Source organism: Ixodes scapularis, unplaced genomic scaffold, assembly GCF_016920785.2.
Source record: "Ixodes scapularis isolate PalLabHiFi unplaced genomic scaffold, ASM1692078v2 PGA_scaffold5__190_contigs__length_132052651, whole genome shotgun sequence".
NCBI classification, from domain to species: domain Eukaryota; kingdom Metazoa; phylum Arthropoda; class Arachnida; order Ixodida; family Ixodidae; genus Ixodes; species Ixodes scapularis.
The window spans coordinates 97,764,302-97,784,549 of NW_024609880.1; the positions used below are offsets into that span (position 1 = coordinate 97,764,302).

Sequence of the window (20,248 nt, forward strand, 5' to 3'; positions counted from 1 at the left end):
TTGTTGTCTGTAAGAACTCTTGAAGTACAGATTTTTAGTTATAGTGTGTGTTCACATATATACATCTTCTGTGTGGTAATGACAACTAGGTTTTCATTCCCAATTGTTAACTTTGTTTTCACAAAAGGCATACTCTTACCGTAGAATACCGGGGGGCGTTCACCTCACTTTCACGGAAAACTGGGTTAATCTTGTAGACATGGGCACTTCTCCCAAGTTTGAAAAATGTTAATAGTGCGTGCATGAATGAAGTGGGCACTTCTGCGGTATTTTACAGTATACTTTTCTGAATACTGTTTAGTTTAGACCAATGCTTGTGTGCCAAACATTTATTTCTACATTTTTATAGCGGAGCTGTTAAGGGCTAGTTTCCCCACTATCGTATCCGCAGACAAACAAATGTTGACACAAAACTCCAGACAGCTATCGCCATCTATGAGCGACGGCGGCTGCCAGACAACCGGCTTGCCGGTTGTCTGGTTGCTGTTGTCGCTTATAGATGGTGGCAACCTTTCCACCTTGGTTTTCATCAGAGTGGAAAGGCTGAATTTCTATAGGTGTCTTCCTCGAGGTTGTCCTTGAAGTTGTCCTCGAGGTCATCCTAGAAGTCGTCCTCGAGGTCGTCCTAGACGTTGCCCTCAAGGGCACCCTAGAAATCATCCTTGAGGTCATCCTAGGCGTCGTCCTCTAGGCATTGCCCTAGACGTCTTAAGGGGAGGCACTCCCTTGGAGGGTCTACTTTTTAAGTATTTGTGCCAGGTCAATGAAATTTTTAGGGTATGTTAAACGTCAAAACTTAGGAGGCTACACCAACTTTCAACCCAAAAGGTTTATTTTTTGACAAGTTACAGCCTTATTCGCCGAAAAAAATGTACATGAAGCAGTGCCAAAGGAAAAAAACTATTGTTTCAAAATATGAATAAAAAGGCACAATTTCTTTGTTGGGATATATCGCTGAATGACTAAACTAATCGGTAGTAGGCTTGAAATAATTTTTAAGGCCATATTTCACGTAAAAATTAACTTTCAATAATGGTATGAATTTTTAATTTTTTTCTTGTTTCACAAACGTGAACATTTTTGTGTAAAGAACTAACAATTTGCAAAAAGTAAGCGCATAGCCGAGTTCTCCAGTAAATTTCATGCCAAAAAAGCCCTACATTAGACTTGGGGGTGCTTAACTCATCGAACGATAGTTTTAGAGCTGTGAAAAAATGGTGAAAACATGAAGCTGAGAAAAACGGGTTTGAAAGTTCGAACAGTGTTTTAGTTTAGATGGGGCTTGCCATTTCATCTAAAATGCTCCAGGGGCATATGTCACTCCTTCCTCTGCACGGTCCCTCTGTGCCTTGGCCACAGCTTCCATCTTCCTTTTTTTGTGGGACATCTTGGAGGACTCAAGCGCTTTCACTTGGGCCTTCGCAACTTTCATCTTGGTGGCCCTCTCTCCGTATGACGCTTGGTAGCTCCCTGGCTGTATGCCCATTTCCAACAGAGCTTCCTGATTTGCTAGGACGAGCCACGTCACGTGGCTCGTCCTAGCGAATCAGAGCTCTTGTTTCGCCAGCTTGACCAATAAGAGCGTGCACAGCTATGTTTTTTACGGAGTTTTACGGTCTGTGAGCACGATATTGCGAACAATGCTGCGAACAGAACGAGAGAGGGCGAGACGCTCATTCCAACGAGGGGGGCCTGTCCATGCTAGTCTAAAGAAACGCGGAGGGAGCGCGCTTTGAAAATGGCACATTTTCGTAATCGGCCGCGTCGTTGGCGCGCACGTGCAGCCGCTAGCACTTCGGAAATAATTTATTTCGGAGTAAATACTTTACTTACAGGAATAAAATTTTTGGACAGCATTCTTTATGAGTTGTAAAAGCTGGTCAGCCTATTTTCCAAAAATGTGACTTTTTTGAAAAAATCGCGATTCCTAGGCCGTGCCTCCCCTTAAAGATAACAGCTTCGCTGGTCCTCCATCTTCACGTAAAGTGGAAGGGCTCTACATTTTCTTGGCCATGTACTGGGGTCACTCGATCACGTGAAGTGGAAGGGCTCTACATTTTCTTGGCCATGTACTGGGGTCACTCAATTAAAAAAGGATGTGCAAACGTGAGTCAGATAAAAGGGAAAGCATTGGAAGTAACCCGGAGTCTGCAGGCAACAAAGATAGTCAAATGTGATGCAGTCAAAGTACAGTACCGGACACATATTTTTAAAGCCTTTAATGTTTTTCATTTTCAAGCACCTTACTGACTAGGCAATTCTAATCATCATAGCCTACATTCTACACACAAAGCTGCAATGGTGTCAGCAGTGATCTTCGGCATGTGCAAATATATCATGCAGTGCACAGCGTGGTTAGGGTGACTAGGCACGACAGACTTCAGGCCAGTTCATGCACTTGCAACTGAGTAGGCACTACCGAGACAAGACCAGATTCTAAGCCTCTTACGACGGCATAGGACTGGATGTGCTGCATCGGAGCAGGTCCTACGTCGTCACAAGAGGCTTAAAAACCGGTCTTGTCTCAGCCGGTCCCACTCGGTTGCAAGTGTGTGAATGGACTTTTTTAGATGCTGTGCAAAGAGCAGCCGTTTGTACAATATTAGTAGTCTTCACAACCACATCTGTCACCAAGATTAGCCAACACTGTAGTCATCCTTTGGCTACCACACAGGCAGCACTGTCACAACAGATTGAGTGAGTGATTGGGCTTATTCGGCAGTGGCGCTGATGGTATTCCTTCACATCACAAATGCCATCGTATCATAAAATGTGCTATCTTGTTTGCAATGAGCAAACCCAGTCATCTTTTTTATGCTACTTATATTTTGACTTAGAATATGATAGTAAAGTAAATTGGCACCAACAAAACCAATTCGAAAAAAGGTGTCTAAAAAAAGTGTAAAGGGCACTTCCCATGTGCGACATAAGTTTTCTTTCTCTTTTTCTTTCTTTTTTTTTTTTTAATAATAATTACATTATTACAGAAACCAAGTAGCCAAAATCACACCTCACTCTCTAAATTGCTGCATGTACACTGGCTCAGCGTGGCAGGAAGGTATATGTCTCTTTCTGCCAAAAAAGACATTCAAATTGCTGCATGCACAATGGTTCAGCATTGCTGAAAAGAGTCTGTCTTGTACCACCGAAAAAGACACAAAGAAGAAACGAGAAACAAAGCAAGCAGACAAATGTCTCATACCAACAGAACACAGATCCTCGGCATCCTCGGAAGATTGTCACTTGAGGCATACGCCTGACCCTTCAGAACCGACACGGGCTGAGCAGACCAGCAGGACTGGGCGCGACGCGTCGCCCGCGCCCTGAACACGCGCGACAGCAGCACCAGAACTTGCGCAGCACGTGCACCGAGCCCCCTGCCACCACAGGGTCGCTACACACGTTCACGAGCGGCAGCACGACGCCTAGCACGACGGTACAGAGCAGGGTCCACAGCGGCAGGGAGTCCCTGAACGTTGGACAGGACGCCTCGGGCAGCGTCACCATGTGGTACGCCATGGTGGTGACGAGTGGCAGGGTGCCCAGGAGCAGCAAGGCAAACTTGGACCACAGCGGCGCGAGGTCCACTCGGTTCCGCGGATTAAAGCTGTCGTCGTCTTCGTCGTCCCGGTTGTTGTTATTACCGTCTTCTTGAGCGGCGGCGTGGGCGTCGGGACTAGCCGGAGGCCCACGGCGGGCGTTCCTCTTGCCCGACGACGACGCCGCGCTGATGTCCACAAGGACCACGAGGTCGACGACGACGTGCAGCGTGTAGAGAGCGCAGACGAATGTGGAGAAGGCGGACGACCAGAGCCGCGGGATGGCGCAGGGTGCTCTGGTGCCGTCACGCGCCCTCGTCGGGGACGGCCAGTCGGACAGGACCGGAACTGCCAGGAGCACCGTCTCGCACCATGCGAAGCCGCTGAGGAGCACGCAGAGGCCCCGGTTGCGGGCGCGGCCCGAGAAGGACCTCGGCCACGTGTCGGCGATGCAGCGATGCACGACCGGCGCCGTGACGTGGGCGACGTAGCCGACCAGAACGGCCACCGAGAGGGCCGAGGGTCCGGCGCCGCAGCTGGACGTGGACTGAGGGAGGCGCAGGGCGACCACGTGCCAGAGGAGTGCGGCTGCGGCCAGGAGACCGCAGAGGGACAGCGCCAGGTGGTAGGCGGACTTCCAGGAGCGCGCCACACAGAGGACCACGAGGACTTGGGTCAGGTTGAGACCCAGGGCGAGGGTGGCGGCCGCGGCCGAGAGTACCACGAAGGCGTCCGAGTTGCTGGCGAGGGCGGCGTAGCGGTGGAGGTCCCCCGCGGGACATGGGACCGCCGCCGCGGCTTCTGGGTCCATGCCCTGCGGGACTGGCGGGTTGTCTGGCTCGGTCGGTTTTTATTCGGTCTCTGGCTGTCCTGACTGGGGAGGGAGGGGTACAGTGGATGAGCGTCGGGCATACATAATAAAAGGGGCACTGACACCCCAAAGGTCGTATTCTTTTTTATTGTCTAAAACGATGCAAGTTGTAGTCATAGACACGCAAAAAAAAAAAAAAAAACGCATCGCGAAAAAACGTTTCCCCGCGCGCGCGCGCCTTTTTATTTTTGGCGTTTATATTTCCCGCGCTCACCTCCTCGCTTCTTTTGATCGGTGACGTCAAAAATCAGGAAATTTAGAAGCTTTGTAGGCGACATTTCTATAACATTTAATAACGGCAATCGTAAAACATGTTTTTTAACGCAATGACGAAAGGACTACGGCCTTTCTTTTTGAAATACCAAAAATCAGATTTCGGTGTGATGTCGCTTCCTGGATTTGTGTTCTCCCTCGGAAAACTTGGCGGCGCTCGACCAGAGGCTTTTCGCCGAGTTGACGAAACCGGTTTTTCCCCGCGCCGGCTCCCTTCTATCCCGCCTTCTCACCTCCTCCTCTCTTCGGGTCGCGGTAGCAACGGCGCTTTGCTTCACAGCGTGGTGCGGAGGTCCGAAAGAAAGTCGAGTCGCAGGAGACCGCAAAATTTGACTCACTGCACTGGCGTGGATCGCGCGGGAACTTCAAATTCGGCATTTGGAAATTGTTTTTTTAATTCCCAAATACTGAATTCCCAAGTTTCGAATTTTGAGGGTAATGTCCCGGCATCATGTTTAATCGTTTCGGATAATAAAATAAATTACGATTTTGATGTGTCAGTGCCCCTTTAAGCGGGGGCATCAGCTCTCTGATCGGGAAAAAATTACTTTGCAGAAAAGGTAAAATGTGTTAGCATTTATCGCCTCGGTACATGCAGCCGTCTCTCGTTTGCTTGGTCATGGTTTGGACTGGACTGGGGATGAGGCGGCCCTTGCGGTGGCACAACGTACGCGACAACGTAAAACCGAGGCGTGAGGACGCCTTTTGCGCGAAACCGCCGACACCCGGGAGGAAATATTCGCTCTTCGAAGACAACAGTATTTGGACCGTTGCGATGCTGGAATTGCCAACCTCCGCTGAGTCGGAACCCTTGCAAACGCTGTACCTGCACTAAGTGCTAACGGATTTCGGCGGGATCAGCGCAACAATAAAAACAATCTCGGCGTGTATTTTTTTTTATTTTTTTTTAAGGATATTGTTTTGACAATCAGAAAAAGACGCTATCTTTTCTGTTGTGGATATAAGTTTTTTGAAACCGGAGACGCGGTTAGGGGCCAGAGGCGAACGAAGGTGCTTGGCTTTGATGTTTAGAGTATGCATTGCAAAACTGTCACTTGGCCGACCTTGGTCAAGGGACTCAGTAATTGACTAGCGTCACGTGGTAGGCAGGCACCCGAAATTATAAAATTCTCACACGTCCCCGATCGCCGCTGATTTTGCCACTTTTATGGGTGTCGTGAGCTAGCTATTAATTTATTCGCACTTTGGAGGGGTTGATCAACGCGCATAGGGTCGTAAAAGGCAGTGATGTTCACACCACAGAGGCTTGCGGTCCCAACCAGGGGTTCACAGACGATGGAACTCGATTCAAAGTGACGTCTTCAGTTGCTGCGGGGAACGGAACGATATACCGTAAACTCCCTTTTGGGAGGAGTGTTAGTAACGTTACCGATTCTCCACTGCGCATGCATCATATCGTTATCGCCAGCTTATCGGCAGCGGCGCGATATCTCGGGGTCACGTGGTTGTTGCAAACCCGCGTCACGCCCAGTGATTTCCCTACACACCCCCAAAGGGGTGTGTAGAAAAATCGGGTTTACACCCCCCTTTCGGGGTGTAAACCCGTACACCTTGTTTTTCTGAAAGCACCCCCTTAATTCGCAACGACTCCTCTATTCTCAGTGCCCCCCCCCCCCCCCCTCCGTAATTTCAATTCCTGGGGAAACCCCTGGTCACTCCGCGTCGCCGGCACACACTGCACACACACCATTCATTATCCAGGTTTAGCTTTTGTTTTAATCGGAAAACGCGGAGCTTTTGCGCTTATTCCGGTATGGCAGACTGGCTAAATTCGCCACTGAATAGGGTCTGACCTATTTGGACGACAGGCATGAGTAGAACGTGCCAGCCAAGATTATAATCTTATTGACTTTATTAGTTCTTAACATTCCCGTCTTGACGGTTCGCCGCGGTCGATAATGGTAGTCTTCTTTCATTTCAAATGCGTTTTTTGGTATTATTTTTTTATTATTATTATTGAGACATACAGTCGAAAGTTGAAAAGGACGGACACGAGCTAGCTTAGAGGAAATCGTTATCTGGCGCCCCTCTCTGCACGTGATCACGTGGCCAAAGACAGATGTATGATTGGACCAACGAGCATGTAGCTTCCACCGCACCGTCAGCTGGGAGGTGAAGAACGTAGTATAAAACCATATTTCGACTTAATCGTTACAGTATAGTAAGGGTTATGAAAGTACTAGACGCACGATAAAGCGAATGACTTGGGGAATTTCGTTGCTATTTGGTGAGCTCCGGCGGTATTATGGAAGTTCGAACCCCCGGCCGAACTTGCGGCGCGCATGACTCTCGTTCCCCTCGCGTACGTAAAGTAATGGAGTACACAACTAGTACAGCTTTCGAAATTCCATTTGCCATACTTGCCCCCTTTTTTAATCCCTCTGGAATTATTTTGCACGGTTATAAGCAAAAGTTACGACCGAAAAGCTTTCGCGTAGCGCTTGATTACCATTAGTTTGTCGGGGCTCGCTGAAGTCGATCAATTAACGATCACTTTCGGCATTTTTGAACGAACACTTCGATTGTATTTTCTGCAAAAGCATTAAGTTGTTGTTGCTTTCTTTTCTATTGAATTGCGGTAATCCTGGTTGGCAGTAAAATATAAAAGAAAAATCCTTCCGGCAAATCTCCCCGTCCCTCTTTTATTTTTTTCTTTGAAAAGTGAGTTACGTTGAAACCTGATCGAATCTGAGCTGCCAAAGAGTTTCACGTAGATTGCGCCTGATGTCTTGGGTATTGCAGCAAAACGCGTAATTTTTTGTTTCCCCATTCTTAGTAACAACTATACGCCTCGTGGACGAAATGTCGGCACGCCTCCATCGTTAAAAAGGAGCGAGAGGGTGAGAGAAGGAGACAGGCGTTCAGGGTCGCGACGTTTCGGGTGACCACTTCGTTCTCCGCGGTTGGTCGCCGCTCAAAACTGCCCGATCGCCTTGGGCTGACTGACGATGCCTTCGAGCATCCTGCGAGCTCCGTTTCCCAATAAAAAAAAGGCACAATACTCACTCGATGCTTCGTCCCCTGTCATGGACGCTGTCGGCGCGTCTGGTAACGCTGCGGCATGACTCAGTCCCACATCGATTTCCAAACGGGCGGCCGCCGATCCCGAGCAGGGGTCTTCGCGTTGTCCCCCCTCCGTCGGTTTTGACGGCGCGCGTTTTGGTGTTGGTCCCCCCCCCCCCCCCCCCCCCCCCCCCTCTCCGCCTCCTCCGTGGCGCGTGCCTCTTCTCCCTCCTCTCCCAACGTTCGTCGGTCCTCGCAGTCCTCCTCGCTTTTCCGTGTAACACCCTTCCTCTCTTATATTGGTGGTGCGGCTGCCTGTTTATTTATTTATTTATTTATTTTTTTTTTTTGGCTGGCGGCTTTTCGTTTGAATCGGGAGCAGCCGTACTACTAGGTGCCTGTATGCGCGATAGGGTTGCTGTTGGTGTGGTAGTACGCGGTCTCGTACTACTGCCGGCCGTCCGTTGTGAATGGGGAGGGGGATCGGTGTTAGAGGGAGAGGGGCTCTAAAGATGAAGGAGTGTGAGGAGGAAGAGAGCGATCGGTGTGGCAAACTGAAGTTGGTGAGATGTGGGAGAAAGGTGAGTAGGCGAGAGCGAAGGAGGGGTGTGATTTGGGTGATTACGGAGGAAAGAGAGGAAGAGGGTGAGAGTAATTTCGCTTAATGTGGAAAGAAGGTGAAGCAAAAAAAAAAAAAAAAAAAAAACACCTGGCACCACTCCCGTGGTTAGCCCGAGGCCTGCTGCCCGCAGTCTGCGGGGTTTGTGATGATGGGGCAGATGGTGTATCGGGGGTCGCCCGGTTTTTGCGTTTTTCTTTAGTTATTATTTATTTCTCTCGGGTTCGCTCGTAGTCTGGTTCGTTGCTGGGGGGGCCCTTTTAAAACGACGCCTGTCCCGTCCGCGTGCGTTTGGGCATCTGCTTTTCAGGCCGCCGCGGCCGCCAACTGACGAAATTCGTCCCACCACCACCGGTCTCTTCTGCTGCTCTACCGGTCGTCGTCGGTCTACCGGCTTTCGGCTTTTCGCTTTTTTTCCTTCTTTTTTTGGTTTTGTTTTACGTTTTTGTAAGAAGCGTCGCTATGCTGCCGCGAGAACACAAAAGATGCGCTCCCGATTATATTGTGAAAGTGGAAAACTGGTGCCTTTTGTTCGGTTCATAAAAGTGATAATGGAAAAGTTTTTTTTTTTTTTTTTTTAGTTTTTTTTATATTCGATTGTTTAAATTTTTTTTTTCCTTTGCACATTCATTCAAGTTACCTGTTCATAACATTTTTTAAAGGGTCGACTGAAAGAAAAAAAAAATTACAATGTTGCGGAAGTGATAGTTGAATGGAACGTTCAGGAGACCCACTGGTCTAAAATTGTCCTTCCTTCCGCTGTTTAGACTTCTGCTTTGAGCGAGGAATTTGTGTCGTAATTGAGGAAAGGTTTCAGGAGCTACAGGAGCTCGCACGTACAGTGTGTTTCATAAATTGTGACTCGAATATACGTGACAGTTGTTGTGCGTACAGGCCCATAGTTTTGTGGTGGCACCATTTTTGGAGCCTTCTAACCCATGCTGGTTTCCCCTGTTTTGTATTTGGATGTTTGGGGTCACTTTTGCAGTCATTGAAATGCCAAACGGACATTCATTGCCAAATTCCGTTAGATCTTGTTAACAGCAGACCGCAGTGCAAAAGCCCGAGGCTATAGAACACATGGATGAAAATTGGCAGATCATTTTTTTTATTAACATTGCAGGTGGACTTTGCCAGAAATCTCAATTCAAATTTTCATTCGAAAGATTTAGATTTTCACTTTTTCGGTATTTTCTTTAGCAGCTCTGTTTCTCTTAGCAAATACATTTTTTGGTTTGGAATTCTCCTATACTTTATTTCGGCATATCTGGGCAAATGACAAATGTTACAAGCTTTATGAGCCAACCAGTGCAGCAGAGCATGCACGTGATAGCCTACTGTTAGAGTGCGCGCTTCACATAGTTTGCACTGTCACTTTGATTTGCACACGGGAGTCGTAGTATCCGCTCTTTGCAAAGTTGTGCTGAAACGGAGTATAGTTTATTTTCTTAAGAGGAATGCCGATCTTTATAGCCTGTTTCTTACTCTGCCCATAGAAACTGAGCGGTGAATGGAGAGACAAGTACATGTCCGTCTTCATGTCGGAAACCGACCCGCAAGAATCGCCTGCAGAGAACATGTCCCATGAAGTGATTCAGGGCTTGAAGAAGCATCTCGAGTGTGCCAGTGGTGAGAATTTGTATCTGCAAATAATCTATTTTCCTCGTTTCTGCTTAATTCTTGTTTTATTACTGCTTATATTCTCTTTAGTAGGCTATGTGCCTATAGTCAGGGACAAGTTAGGAATGCAGTAGAAGCTCTGTCCGCAATATTGGCTCCATGCCAATATCGCGAAGATAAGGTTAAGAGAGCGGAGTTTGCTGCTGATTGAGTGAAATGACTTCATTTTATGGCACCTTCATTCCAGGTAGGTCGAGGCAATCATTGCTTACCTGGCTTACCGGCAATACATGGCAAGGGTGCCATGTTTTGCAGATTAATAAATACTACTTTGAAGGGGCATAATTTTGAAAAGTGGAAAACAATTGGTGGCAAAATGATATTAGTCCTTTGAGGAGTGTGCATTTAAGGGAGGTCACTACCCAAAAAAGTCAACCTTTGGCTTAATATGAATAAAATTTACAGTATATACTGGCAGTTGCCGAGCAGGTGTAGTGTAAAGTTTTATTTGCATACATGAATTGTAAAAGAAATTGTAGTCATTTTCATCAGGAACACACTGACATTGTTTAGGAAGACTTTTGTTAGAAAACTGTAGTGATTCACAACATTTTCCTTTGCTAGGAACGCAGCGGAATGCCTAGAGTGTGCAACTGTAAAAACAAAATTTTAAAAAAAGTAATTTATTTCATGCTTACATGATGCTGAAAAGCTTTTATGTTGTCGACAATATCTTAATGTTTTTTTTATGAAAGACATCTACAAAGCAAAAAAACAATGCCACAGTTGCATTGGCCATTAAATTCCAGTTAGGAAAAACGATGAGTGAGCCTTTCCTTTTCTCCTGTTACCAAACAATACTAACGATAGTTTTCCTAGAGGTAAATTAATGCCAAAAAATGAAACTGAGAAAAATGGGTTCAAAGTGTTTGAACCTTTACCTTCTCTTTAGCATTGGTGGACCGAAAATAATATATAGAAAAAATGACCATGCAGTGTAAACAAATGAAACTTTTTGGGGATAATCTATAGATCAGTGGTCTCTTTAGATTTGATTTGTTTATATGACTACTTTGGACCCCGACCAGATGTGATTACAAGAATTAAAATGACACCGTTCTGCCAATGTGCTGCATTTTTAATAAAACAGGAGAGCAAGTACACTGTTGTTCCTGTTGCTCAATTCACTTAGGAATAAACCAAGCTCAACATGCCCTAAAAAAAACAATAAATTAATTTGGCAGTTCTTGCTTTCCTGACGATTTTTATTACAGCACTCTGAGCAAATACTTGTCTTTTAATGGTGATACTTTTTTGAAGGCAAGAGTCCCGAGCTTGTAGCTTTATCTTCGGCAGTTGCACCTGCTGATCAAGAGTTCACACAGCCGAGATGGATCCTTCAACAAAGAGCTTGCGCTTGTAGCCTAGTAGTGGAATTGTTGTACATGACAAAAAGCTGGGAAGAAGCAATGAAGCGAAACAAAGGGCAAAGAAACACAGATAAGTATAAACTATGTGAATAGGTTAAAAGAGCAGAGCTACTTTTCGAGAAAAAATGAATCGGCAAGATGAGATCACTATGGCGCATGCCATTTCTAGCACTCGAGACATGGGAACCAGGGTTCGTAACCGGTGGCCTGTGTGCCGCATCCCAGCGAGTCGCGAGCCTCATGCAGCCCTCGGGCCACGCGCTAGAGACCCCTGCTTTAGATGTTGCCGGATGTAAATATGTAACTTGTCAAAATCAACTCGTTTTGCAGAATATTTTTTTTTTGGGGTAGCATTTCCTCTTAACTTGTCACCTACTATAGTCATTTGCAAAGAGCACTTCGAGTTCCTTCCTGGTTGCTTGAAATTGGTGATTATGTGCAGTAACAAATGTTATTTGAAGGGAAAAAAATTTACCCTTGGGAAGGTGTTGCCTGGGGTTTTGGTTGACAAAAACTGGCTTTCGGCTTTCAAAATAGGTGTTTAGGTGGCATTAAAAATATTAAATTTTGTTGGATGTTGCTTTTCATTAGACCGAGAGAAAGTGGGTTATAACAACATATAAAGTTAGGTGATTTGGTTTGACATTATGAAACGGGAACAGCGCGAAAATAAACGAGGGACGAGTAGAAGAGGTAACGAAGCTCACTAGGAACTGAAAGTTTTTTTGTGCACAAAACACGAAATAAACAGAGAAAACACATAAACAACCCGTCAAACCGACTCCGCGCACACGCTTATCGGCGGTCAGACGAACTTCCCACAACTCGTGATAAAATGCGTTAGTGCGCCGTCCTTAGCTCTGAAGAGTGACGACGTGAATAGACTTTTTGTGGGAAGTTGTCTTATCACAGATAAGCGCGTGCGTGGAATCGGTTTGACGGGTTGTTTGTGTGTTTTTCCTGTTTATTTCGTGTTTTGTGCACAAATAAACTTTCAGTTGCTAGTCAGCGTGGTGTCTATCATTACCTCTTCTACTCGTCCCTCGTTTATTTTTGCACTGTTGCCGTTTCATAAAGTGGGTTATATTTTTCACTTGTACCAATTGTTAATATCTTTAAAAATCAAAACATGGCCCCAGTCTCCTCTTTACTTAGCTGTTAGTCAGCCTCATTCTTTGAAGTGGGCAAAAAAATGGGGCCAATCTTGTAGAATTAGAAAATGCGGAAATTGCATTGTCTTTGCACATCAGAATGAGAGTGCATGAAAAACTTGTCTTAAAGTGTACACACACACATGCTAACATAATATTCTCATTCCCTGCAGAGGCAGAGCAGCTGATCAACTCTTTTCACAACCTGAGCGACGGCATGCGCAAGGAGATCCTGTCGACTTTGGAAGAAACTCTGCGCCTCTACCACAAGCTCTCGAAAGAGACCAACGCAGCATCTGAGTTGGAGCGCTATCGAAGCCTCTATGAGCAGCTGTCTTCCGGCGCACCCCTTGACCTGGAGTCCTTGCATCAGAAGCAAGACCTGCAACTGAAGACCCTGAGAGCGAGTCTAGAAGAACGCTTCTCTCAAGAGAAGACACTCCTGCTCTCGGAACAGGTCACAAGGACAAAGGAGCTGTTGAATCGTCACGAAGCGGACCTGAAGGCAGCTGAAGAATCCGCGGAAGCACGGATGGCTGCAGAGCGTCGTAGGTGGATGGAGGAGCTGGACGTGCTCCGCAGCTGCTTCCTCGAAAAGGAAGAAGAGGGCAGGAAGCGCGAGGCCAAGATGGCAGACGACATGGCAGCCATCGTCAACAGGCATGGCGAGGAGCTGCAAAAGAGAGACGCCAAGATGGCAGACGACGTGGCGGCCATTGCTGACAGGCACAATGAGGAGTTGCAGAAGCTGTGTGCGGCGTTGGAGGAAGAGCGGCAAAAGGCAGAATCGTTGCGAGACGCCTTGGGTGTCATCGAGCACGAACGTGAGCAACTGGCTTCTCTCACAGAGGACATTCAGACGAGTTCGGGTGAGGAAGACTTTGTGGCGATTGTTCAAAGCGTGCTGGAAGAGAACAAGAAACTGAAAGATGATGTGAAGTCAGTTCGGGCTGAGTACGAAGGTAGAGCGCTGAAGATTCAGCAAAGAGTGGACGAGGTTGAGGCGCAGTACAAGCAGAAAGTCGAAGAGTTGGTGCTGGCACAATCGCGTCAGGAGGAGGTTTTGAAGGCAAAGGACGAGGACATGCAGCTGCTGAGGCATGAGCTTGAGCATTACGCAGATTCCGTGGAGGCGTTGAAGCAGGAACACGAGGCTCAGTTGCAAGAGTTGAAAGAGAGGTTACGAGCCGAGTACGCCGAGCTTGCAGGCTCGCTGAATGTAGAAGGTAGCGACATCGGGTCATTGAAGGACGCACTCCACACTGCGATAGAGAGTGTGAGGTGCGACCACGAGACGGAGATACGGCAGATCAGGCGTAACCTCGACACCGAGCACAACCTCATTGCAAACTCCATCATGGCACAGTATGACCTTGACCTGGAGGCACTAAAGAACCGGTACGAAGGTCAGCTCAGTGCCTTGAGGGAGCAGCACTCAGCGGAGCTGCAGAGGCTCGCTTCAGAACGTGTGTGCGCGGTCGATGAGCTTAGCACAAAGCACGCCATGGACATGCAGCAGCTGAAGCTTGACCTGGAGGGGTACTACAACGAAGTGGTGGCATCTCTAAGAAAGGAGGGTGCTGCGAAGGTGAAGGAACTTGAGGAGAGGCTGCAGAATGGGGGAGGGCAGAAGGCCGTGACAACATGTGATAGAGAGACCGAAACGTCGGAGGCAGAAATCGCGTCTGTTGGGGAAGTGACCTCGGCAGGGGATGCCAACGAGAAAGAAGGCCGCAAGGTTTTGAATGTGGCAGATCCGAAGTGGGACGTCGAGGACTCGATAAATGTCAGGAGCAGGTGAGGGTTCTTTTCCTGTTTCTATTTCCTTTTTGCACGAGTACTTACTTCACTTGAATTTGCGATAGGTTCTGTGGGGCTGGTGGCAGCCGTTGAGTTTTTGTGTCTTTTTTTTTTTTTTTTTTCCCCCTAGAAAGGCTGGTTTACATTTATACTAATTTGCCTTTCTGCTCAAGCCGTTTATGGCTGGCAATTTATTTGTGTTAAATTTTTACAATATTTTTCTTCTTGCTGACAAGTGTTGCATCTTTAGAGTTTTCTTAGAGGACCTCTGTGAAATCTTTTAATTTTTTCAATTTTGTGCATTTTGTTCTTATTGAACTACCTACCTACCAAGGAACATAAAAGTTAAACTTTAAGCCTAGACTTGGGTTGAATGTTGTAACATTTTCAGAATTAGTGGCATTACTAAGAAGTATAATTGCAGTAACAGCCTAAAAAGCTTGCAGCTTTTGTCTTTATTTTTTTATTGAAATTAATGTTTCAGATATGCAGCAAGCTAATCACGAATGACTGGACAAAGTAGAAAAAGATGACATACACAACACTTTTTGGTCACCTTTTTTACTTGGCCAGTGGTTCTGTGCACTGTTCATCAGGCCCGCTTCAGACGGGGCAATTTCACCCAGCAACTTGACGTCGCAACACCAGCAACGCGGGCCGGCCGCGTTCACACGCAGCAACCGAATTGCTACGACTTGCCATCATCATCATTCAATTTGATTTTTCTTGCACTATTTAGACTCACAACTATGCGCTAAAAACGTTTTTTTATATCTTTGAATGGCGTTGAGAATACTAACTCATTTTTCTGGTTTATTTCCGAAAACGATCAATTTCAAACCAGAACCAAGTCTTTAGCTGTCATCATCATCATCATCACCACCACAGGGGTGTCACGTGAAAATATCCCGTCCCTGATTGGCGGTTGCCGCTTCAAACGTCTCCGAGTTGTTCGAGTTGCTTGTCCGTTTTGAGCCGGACCCAATCTCAGCATTTCGTGTCGATCTAGGGAAAGCTAGGAAACAACCCGCCAGCAACACCAAAATTGCTGGAAAAGTTGCCCCGTCTGAAGCGGGCCTTATGGGATCATATTATCAACAGGTCAAAGTTTTATATCAATTCAGTTTAGCGGCTGCAACATCTAATTTTGGAGAGAGAACTCTTATTATAATTACAGTATCTATGCCTTACATGGCTCCTATCGTTTTCCTACATGCATTCTTTTTTTTCTTTCTTTTTTTTTTGTTCCACTATGCTTAGTGCCAAGGAGGTTTCCCCAGAATGGTCGGATGTGTCCGTTGAAGACATCCTGTACGAACGCACCGAGCTCACACGAAGGATTCGGAGCCTCACTGCTGTTGTTGACCAAGTAAGCCAATATATTTGCTTTAAACTGTTGTCCTTGCTTCATACAAGCACTTTTCAAAAGTTGTTAAATTTTTATTTTGCAAATTCCAGTGGTAACAAGCTAGTATCCGTTAATTAGAATAGCTTGCTGAAAGGCTCTTGTACCTGCTCATCTTGTGTAAGAACAAACACCAAATTTTGCAAGTCCACTGTTAGTTTGCTTTCAGTAAACAGTTCAGATTGTGTTAAGAAGGACACAGGAACCAGTAAAATGAATTTGTGTTGTTTCTTTCTTGTGCGATAGCTGCAGGCCGAGAACAGAGACCTCAAAGAGCAGCTCAACAAGGCCAACGAACTCTCCGTGAAAGAAGCGAGGGCATCGTCACGATCACCCAGGTATGCGCTGTTTGTTTTTCTTGTTTTCAGGTATCTTGTCGTTATGCTTGTAATGATGGTGGATTATCTGTTTGATGCATGATTGTGTCCATCTGATAGTCCCTTTGCAAAGGTAGGAGTCTTGCCACAGTTTAGTTCGCTATGGTAACACTGGTACAAACAATATCTTTTCATCGCAGCTTAGTGAGGATGGCAACGTACAACTTGCTTGCTGATAGCAAATTTTTGCAGATTGTTTGGGGTGGGTAGTGTGGCATGTCGTTTCTGCACTTTGTATGGTAAGGTTTTTGTACTTGTGGCAGCTTCCGGATGGCTCTTATTTTTGAAAGGAGTCCCCATGTTCTAGCAAATGGTTGGCACTGAACGGAGGTGTGAGTTTTGACGCCCAGCAGAAATCTTGTTGCGCTGGCTACACTAAACACTACACTGGCTTGATGCCATCGTAGTAACAGTCGAAAAACATAACTCTTCGTCTACTGAGAGTATCTGCCATATGACGGATGTACTGAAAAAAAAAAAAATTAAATGTTGTTTTTATTGCATGCAAGAAGCTTAGCACTTTTTGTGTATTTAAAGGGAAGCTGAAACACTTCTTTAAAAAAGAGGTTGATTCTAGCGTAGTTTTATCCCATGAATCTGAATATCACATTGTTTTCCCCGGAAATGTAAATAAACACGAAAAACATCCGACCACTCGTTTCATCATAAAAGGATCCTTTGGAAGCAAAACGCATGTCGCTCGAGGGCCGCACGTGCAATTGCAAGCTTGCCACGTATACTATTCCCTTGCACTGGCAGCAGTTGTGACGTAATTTCTGTCCTTTTTAAGAAGAGCAAGAGTGCGCGTGCATATCCTTGATAGGGGAGATTCCAAAAACTCCTTTTGTGACGTCACTCTTCGGGAAGGAGGGCCTTCAGTGGTGCCTTGAAAATGATTTTTTGCTGCTTCCATGCACCAAATTAAAAAATAATTTCGATATTCGAGATCCTGTAGGTCAAACAAAGATGATTTAAGTGTGTTTCCTCAAATACATTTAAGCTTCCCTTTAAGGAATCTTTAAAACTTTTTGTGTTCATGGTCATGCTCTTCACAAGTCTTTTCATCATCAATGTTTCAATGCATGCTTTTCAAATGCTCTCCCGGGAGGTATAGATTTGTTACACTGTCCATTTCGTGTATTTTACTAACCCATGTGGGTAGCTTTGTCCACATCTTGTTTTGCTTGAGCAATCTCTAAACTACTCATAACCAAGTCGGGAGAGCATAGCTGGGTACTAACTTCACTCTTTTGTGATCAAAGCTCCACCTTTTGCTATTGTCAGCGGTGTGAATTGTGGTGGCAAAGTCTATGACCGGAAGATCTATTAAATAGCACAATCTCCACTTGCCCATTGCTGCTCCGACCGTACAACTGCCTAACATCAACCAAAGCTAGGTTTTAACTGCAGCCAGCCCTTTTTTATGACAAACCTTGAGTGAAGAGGAGAGCCAGGTCGCAAATTATGGCTATCATACTAATAGGTATCGTTTTAACAGTACCTGACTTTATGATACATGCACACTTGTGACTGGGGCTGCAGATGCCGTTGTGGCTAAAGAAGTGTGGCTGTACTCAGGAAATTGTTGAATTTATTTAATAACTTTATTTATGATTCTATTTAAACTTTCCAAAACCTAAACAATGGTCTGTTCCCTACAAATTGTTACTGAGGTTTAGCATTATACAGAGCGTTAGTTTTCATTAGAGTCAATATTATTATTCATGTAGAAGCAGGGGCTAATGCAGGAATTTCCTGAGGGGGGGGGGGGGGGGGTCAGGTTTTAGTCAGTGTACCGTGTGTTTAGGAACCCCCTCCCTCTCTCCCTCGTTTCACGCCCTAAATTTTACACATGCAGAAATCAAGAGGGGGTTCAGGACATCCGGACCCCCCCCCCCCCCCCCCCCCCTCTAAATCCGCCTTTGTGTAGAAGCATACCACACCTCACTCATCTTGTTGTACGTTCAGTCAAAACAGCAAGCACACCTTATTTCGACAAATGCTGGAGGCATTTTTTTCTATTTTTGTTTTGTTCCTCCTCATTTTGCTTCCTAAAAAATTTTGAAAATATTTTGCATGAAGCCTTAAAGACAGTTTTGTGTTATGTCCTCACAGTAGAGCGCTGCTCTTCAAAATGTGAGTATAGCCTTATTTGTTTTAGGATCTTGAGATCATCCTTCCCTCCTTCCTAGTGCTGCCTGTAGTTGCCCTCAGTCTCTGCTTGTCACTCCTTGGCTTTGCAACATTGTTGCCAACAGCACCCTCACATTCTCCTTTAAACCCGTGAGGTTCTTGCACTTTTTTTTTTTTGTTCCGTTTTTGAGCACTTTAGACACTTGGCATGTCTCATTTGGGTTTTCAGTGAAGTGGCACATGTGTCTTTAATCTCATTTGAAAATACTATGTGCCGTAGTAGACACGGTATGTAATGCAGTATACTTCGTATTCTGAAGTTGAGGCATTCTTAGTTATTGTTGAGAAGTAAAGTCCCAAAGGGGTAGCAAAGAACAGTAGATTTTTTATGATCGGCATCTGCACTACATCTGAAACGCTGTCGATTCTAAGTTAGGTACAATCCAAATATTTTTTTATTTTAGTTTGTATATAATTAGCAAAAAAATATTGTTTTGAAAGATAAAAATACATCAACACATCATTTCTCACAATAAAGTCTATGAAGTGTCACATTGTAATTGGTGCCACTTGAACTACATGTCCTTGCCCTAGAAACGAAATCAAGTTTATACTTTCAATACCATTCGACATGAAGAAATAAATAGTGGAAAATTAAATGTTTTCTAAATGTGTTAAAGTTTGCCACAATGTTAATCAAAAAGAAAATTATTTTGTTTTTGTATATTGTAAAAGCATAGGTATTTTCGAAGTTGCGAGCATCTGAATAAAGCACAAAACACCTTTTACATTTTTATTTTTTCACTGAGGGGGGACATGGCCTCGGAAATCAAAATTTTCAGAAAAAAACATTTTTTTCAAAAATGATATGTTTAGGCTTATTAACTTCCAAAGAATGGTTTCAGAAAATTTCATTTATAAACATGCAGGATTTATCTCAGAATAAATTATTTTCGACATGTCAGCAGCCCTCCAAGTCAGCAGGAAGCAAGTTTTTTGTGTTTTTTATTTAGCACTGCTTCATACCTGTTTAACCTAGCCAGAACATCTCACCCTCATTGGAAGTGCCATTTGCTCTAGATTTAGCCCGTAGAAGCTTTCGAAGCTTACAAGTATCAATGGCCAGGAGGACCCAATACATCCAAAAAGAAAAAAAATTCTGAAAATTTGGTATGAGCAATTTTATTGGTTGACACCTGAAACAGGATTTACGGTTGGTCCCTCCCGGTGACGTGATATTTTGTCGTCTTCATTAATGCCCCTTTACAGTATCTTCCACTTCAGATCCTATTCCTGCTTTGCTGCTCTTTCTCAGTGTGATTTGCCTCTTAGTTCCTGTCAGCTTATCTGTCAGGGAATGCCCGCAACAAAAGTTAGCATGCCTACAAAAAACACAAACTGGTAGCTATTGCCAGGGGAACAACAGGTGCTCAAAGACGAAGGTGCTAACAATGCTCCAGGTGAATTTTGCCTACCTCGGACTCATAAAAAATAAAGAAACCTAAAGTTGAAACTTCAAATGCATTTTTCTCAGTTTGACTTTTTGGCAAGGAATGTGGTATGAGGAAATGTATCATTGGACATTTTGAAAGTGTAAAGATTTCATTCAGTGTTGTCCTTGACTCAAATTTCCTGAGGAACAAGTTAAGGTACTCATAATCTGAAAATGCTAAATTCTTCATGACAAAAACTGAATATTTTAAAACTCACAAATTTGTTAAAATAGTTCGTTCTTTTTGGGTGTTATTGTTTTTCTGTAGAATCACATTTTCTACAGTTAATTTTTACCTTAACTTGCACTATGGGTATTCTGCTTCACATTAAACTAAACATTTTGTGGATTTCGATTATTATTTTTCTTAAATACATTTCCTAATAAAGTAACTTTTTTCTGGAGCTTGCTAAGCATAGTATGTGGTAGAATTGGCCTATAAGGCTGAAACTTTAGATGTCATCAATCCTAATGGGGTTCAATTCACCCTGAAAGTTTGAATCACTTTGAGACA

The 20,248-nt window shown here is 44.9% G+C and overlaps 2 protein-coding genes across 2 annotated transcripts in view; one reads left to right on the forward strand and one right to left on the reverse strand.

Moving 5' to 3' along the window:
* Positions 1–20,248, forward strand: part of LOC8041936 (pericentrin) — a 221,380-nt gene that overhangs the window by 135,002 nt on the left and 66,130 nt on the right. Inside the window, exons 12-15 of the mRNA XM_042293960.1 lie at positions 9,823–9,955; positions 12,701–14,324; positions 15,588–15,696; positions 15,979–16,070. Coding sequence (XP_042149894.1) covers positions 9,823–9,955; positions 12,701–14,324; positions 15,588–15,696; positions 15,979–16,070 — 1,958 coding nt within the window. The remainder of the gene's footprint in view (positions 1–9,822; positions 9,956–12,700; positions 14,325–15,587; positions 15,697–15,978; positions 16,071–20,248) is intronic.
* Positions 2,950–7,839, reverse strand: LOC115308978. Its single transcript, XM_040222757.3, has 2 exons — positions 7,711–7,839; positions 2,950–4,413 (listed from the first exon to the last, which is right to left on the reverse strand). Exon 2 carries the CDS (start codon positions 4,348–4,350, stop codon positions 3,265–3,267), a length of 1,086 nt encoding a protein of 361 aa, XP_040078691.1. The 5' UTR covers positions 4,351–4,413; positions 7,711–7,839; the 3' UTR covers positions 2,950–3,264.

Coding starts and splice junctions, on each gene's coding strand:
- LOC115308978 (XM_040222757.3), bottom strand. CDS start 4,350: ATGGACCCAGAAGCCGCGGCGGCGGTCCCATGTCCCGCGGGGGACCTC.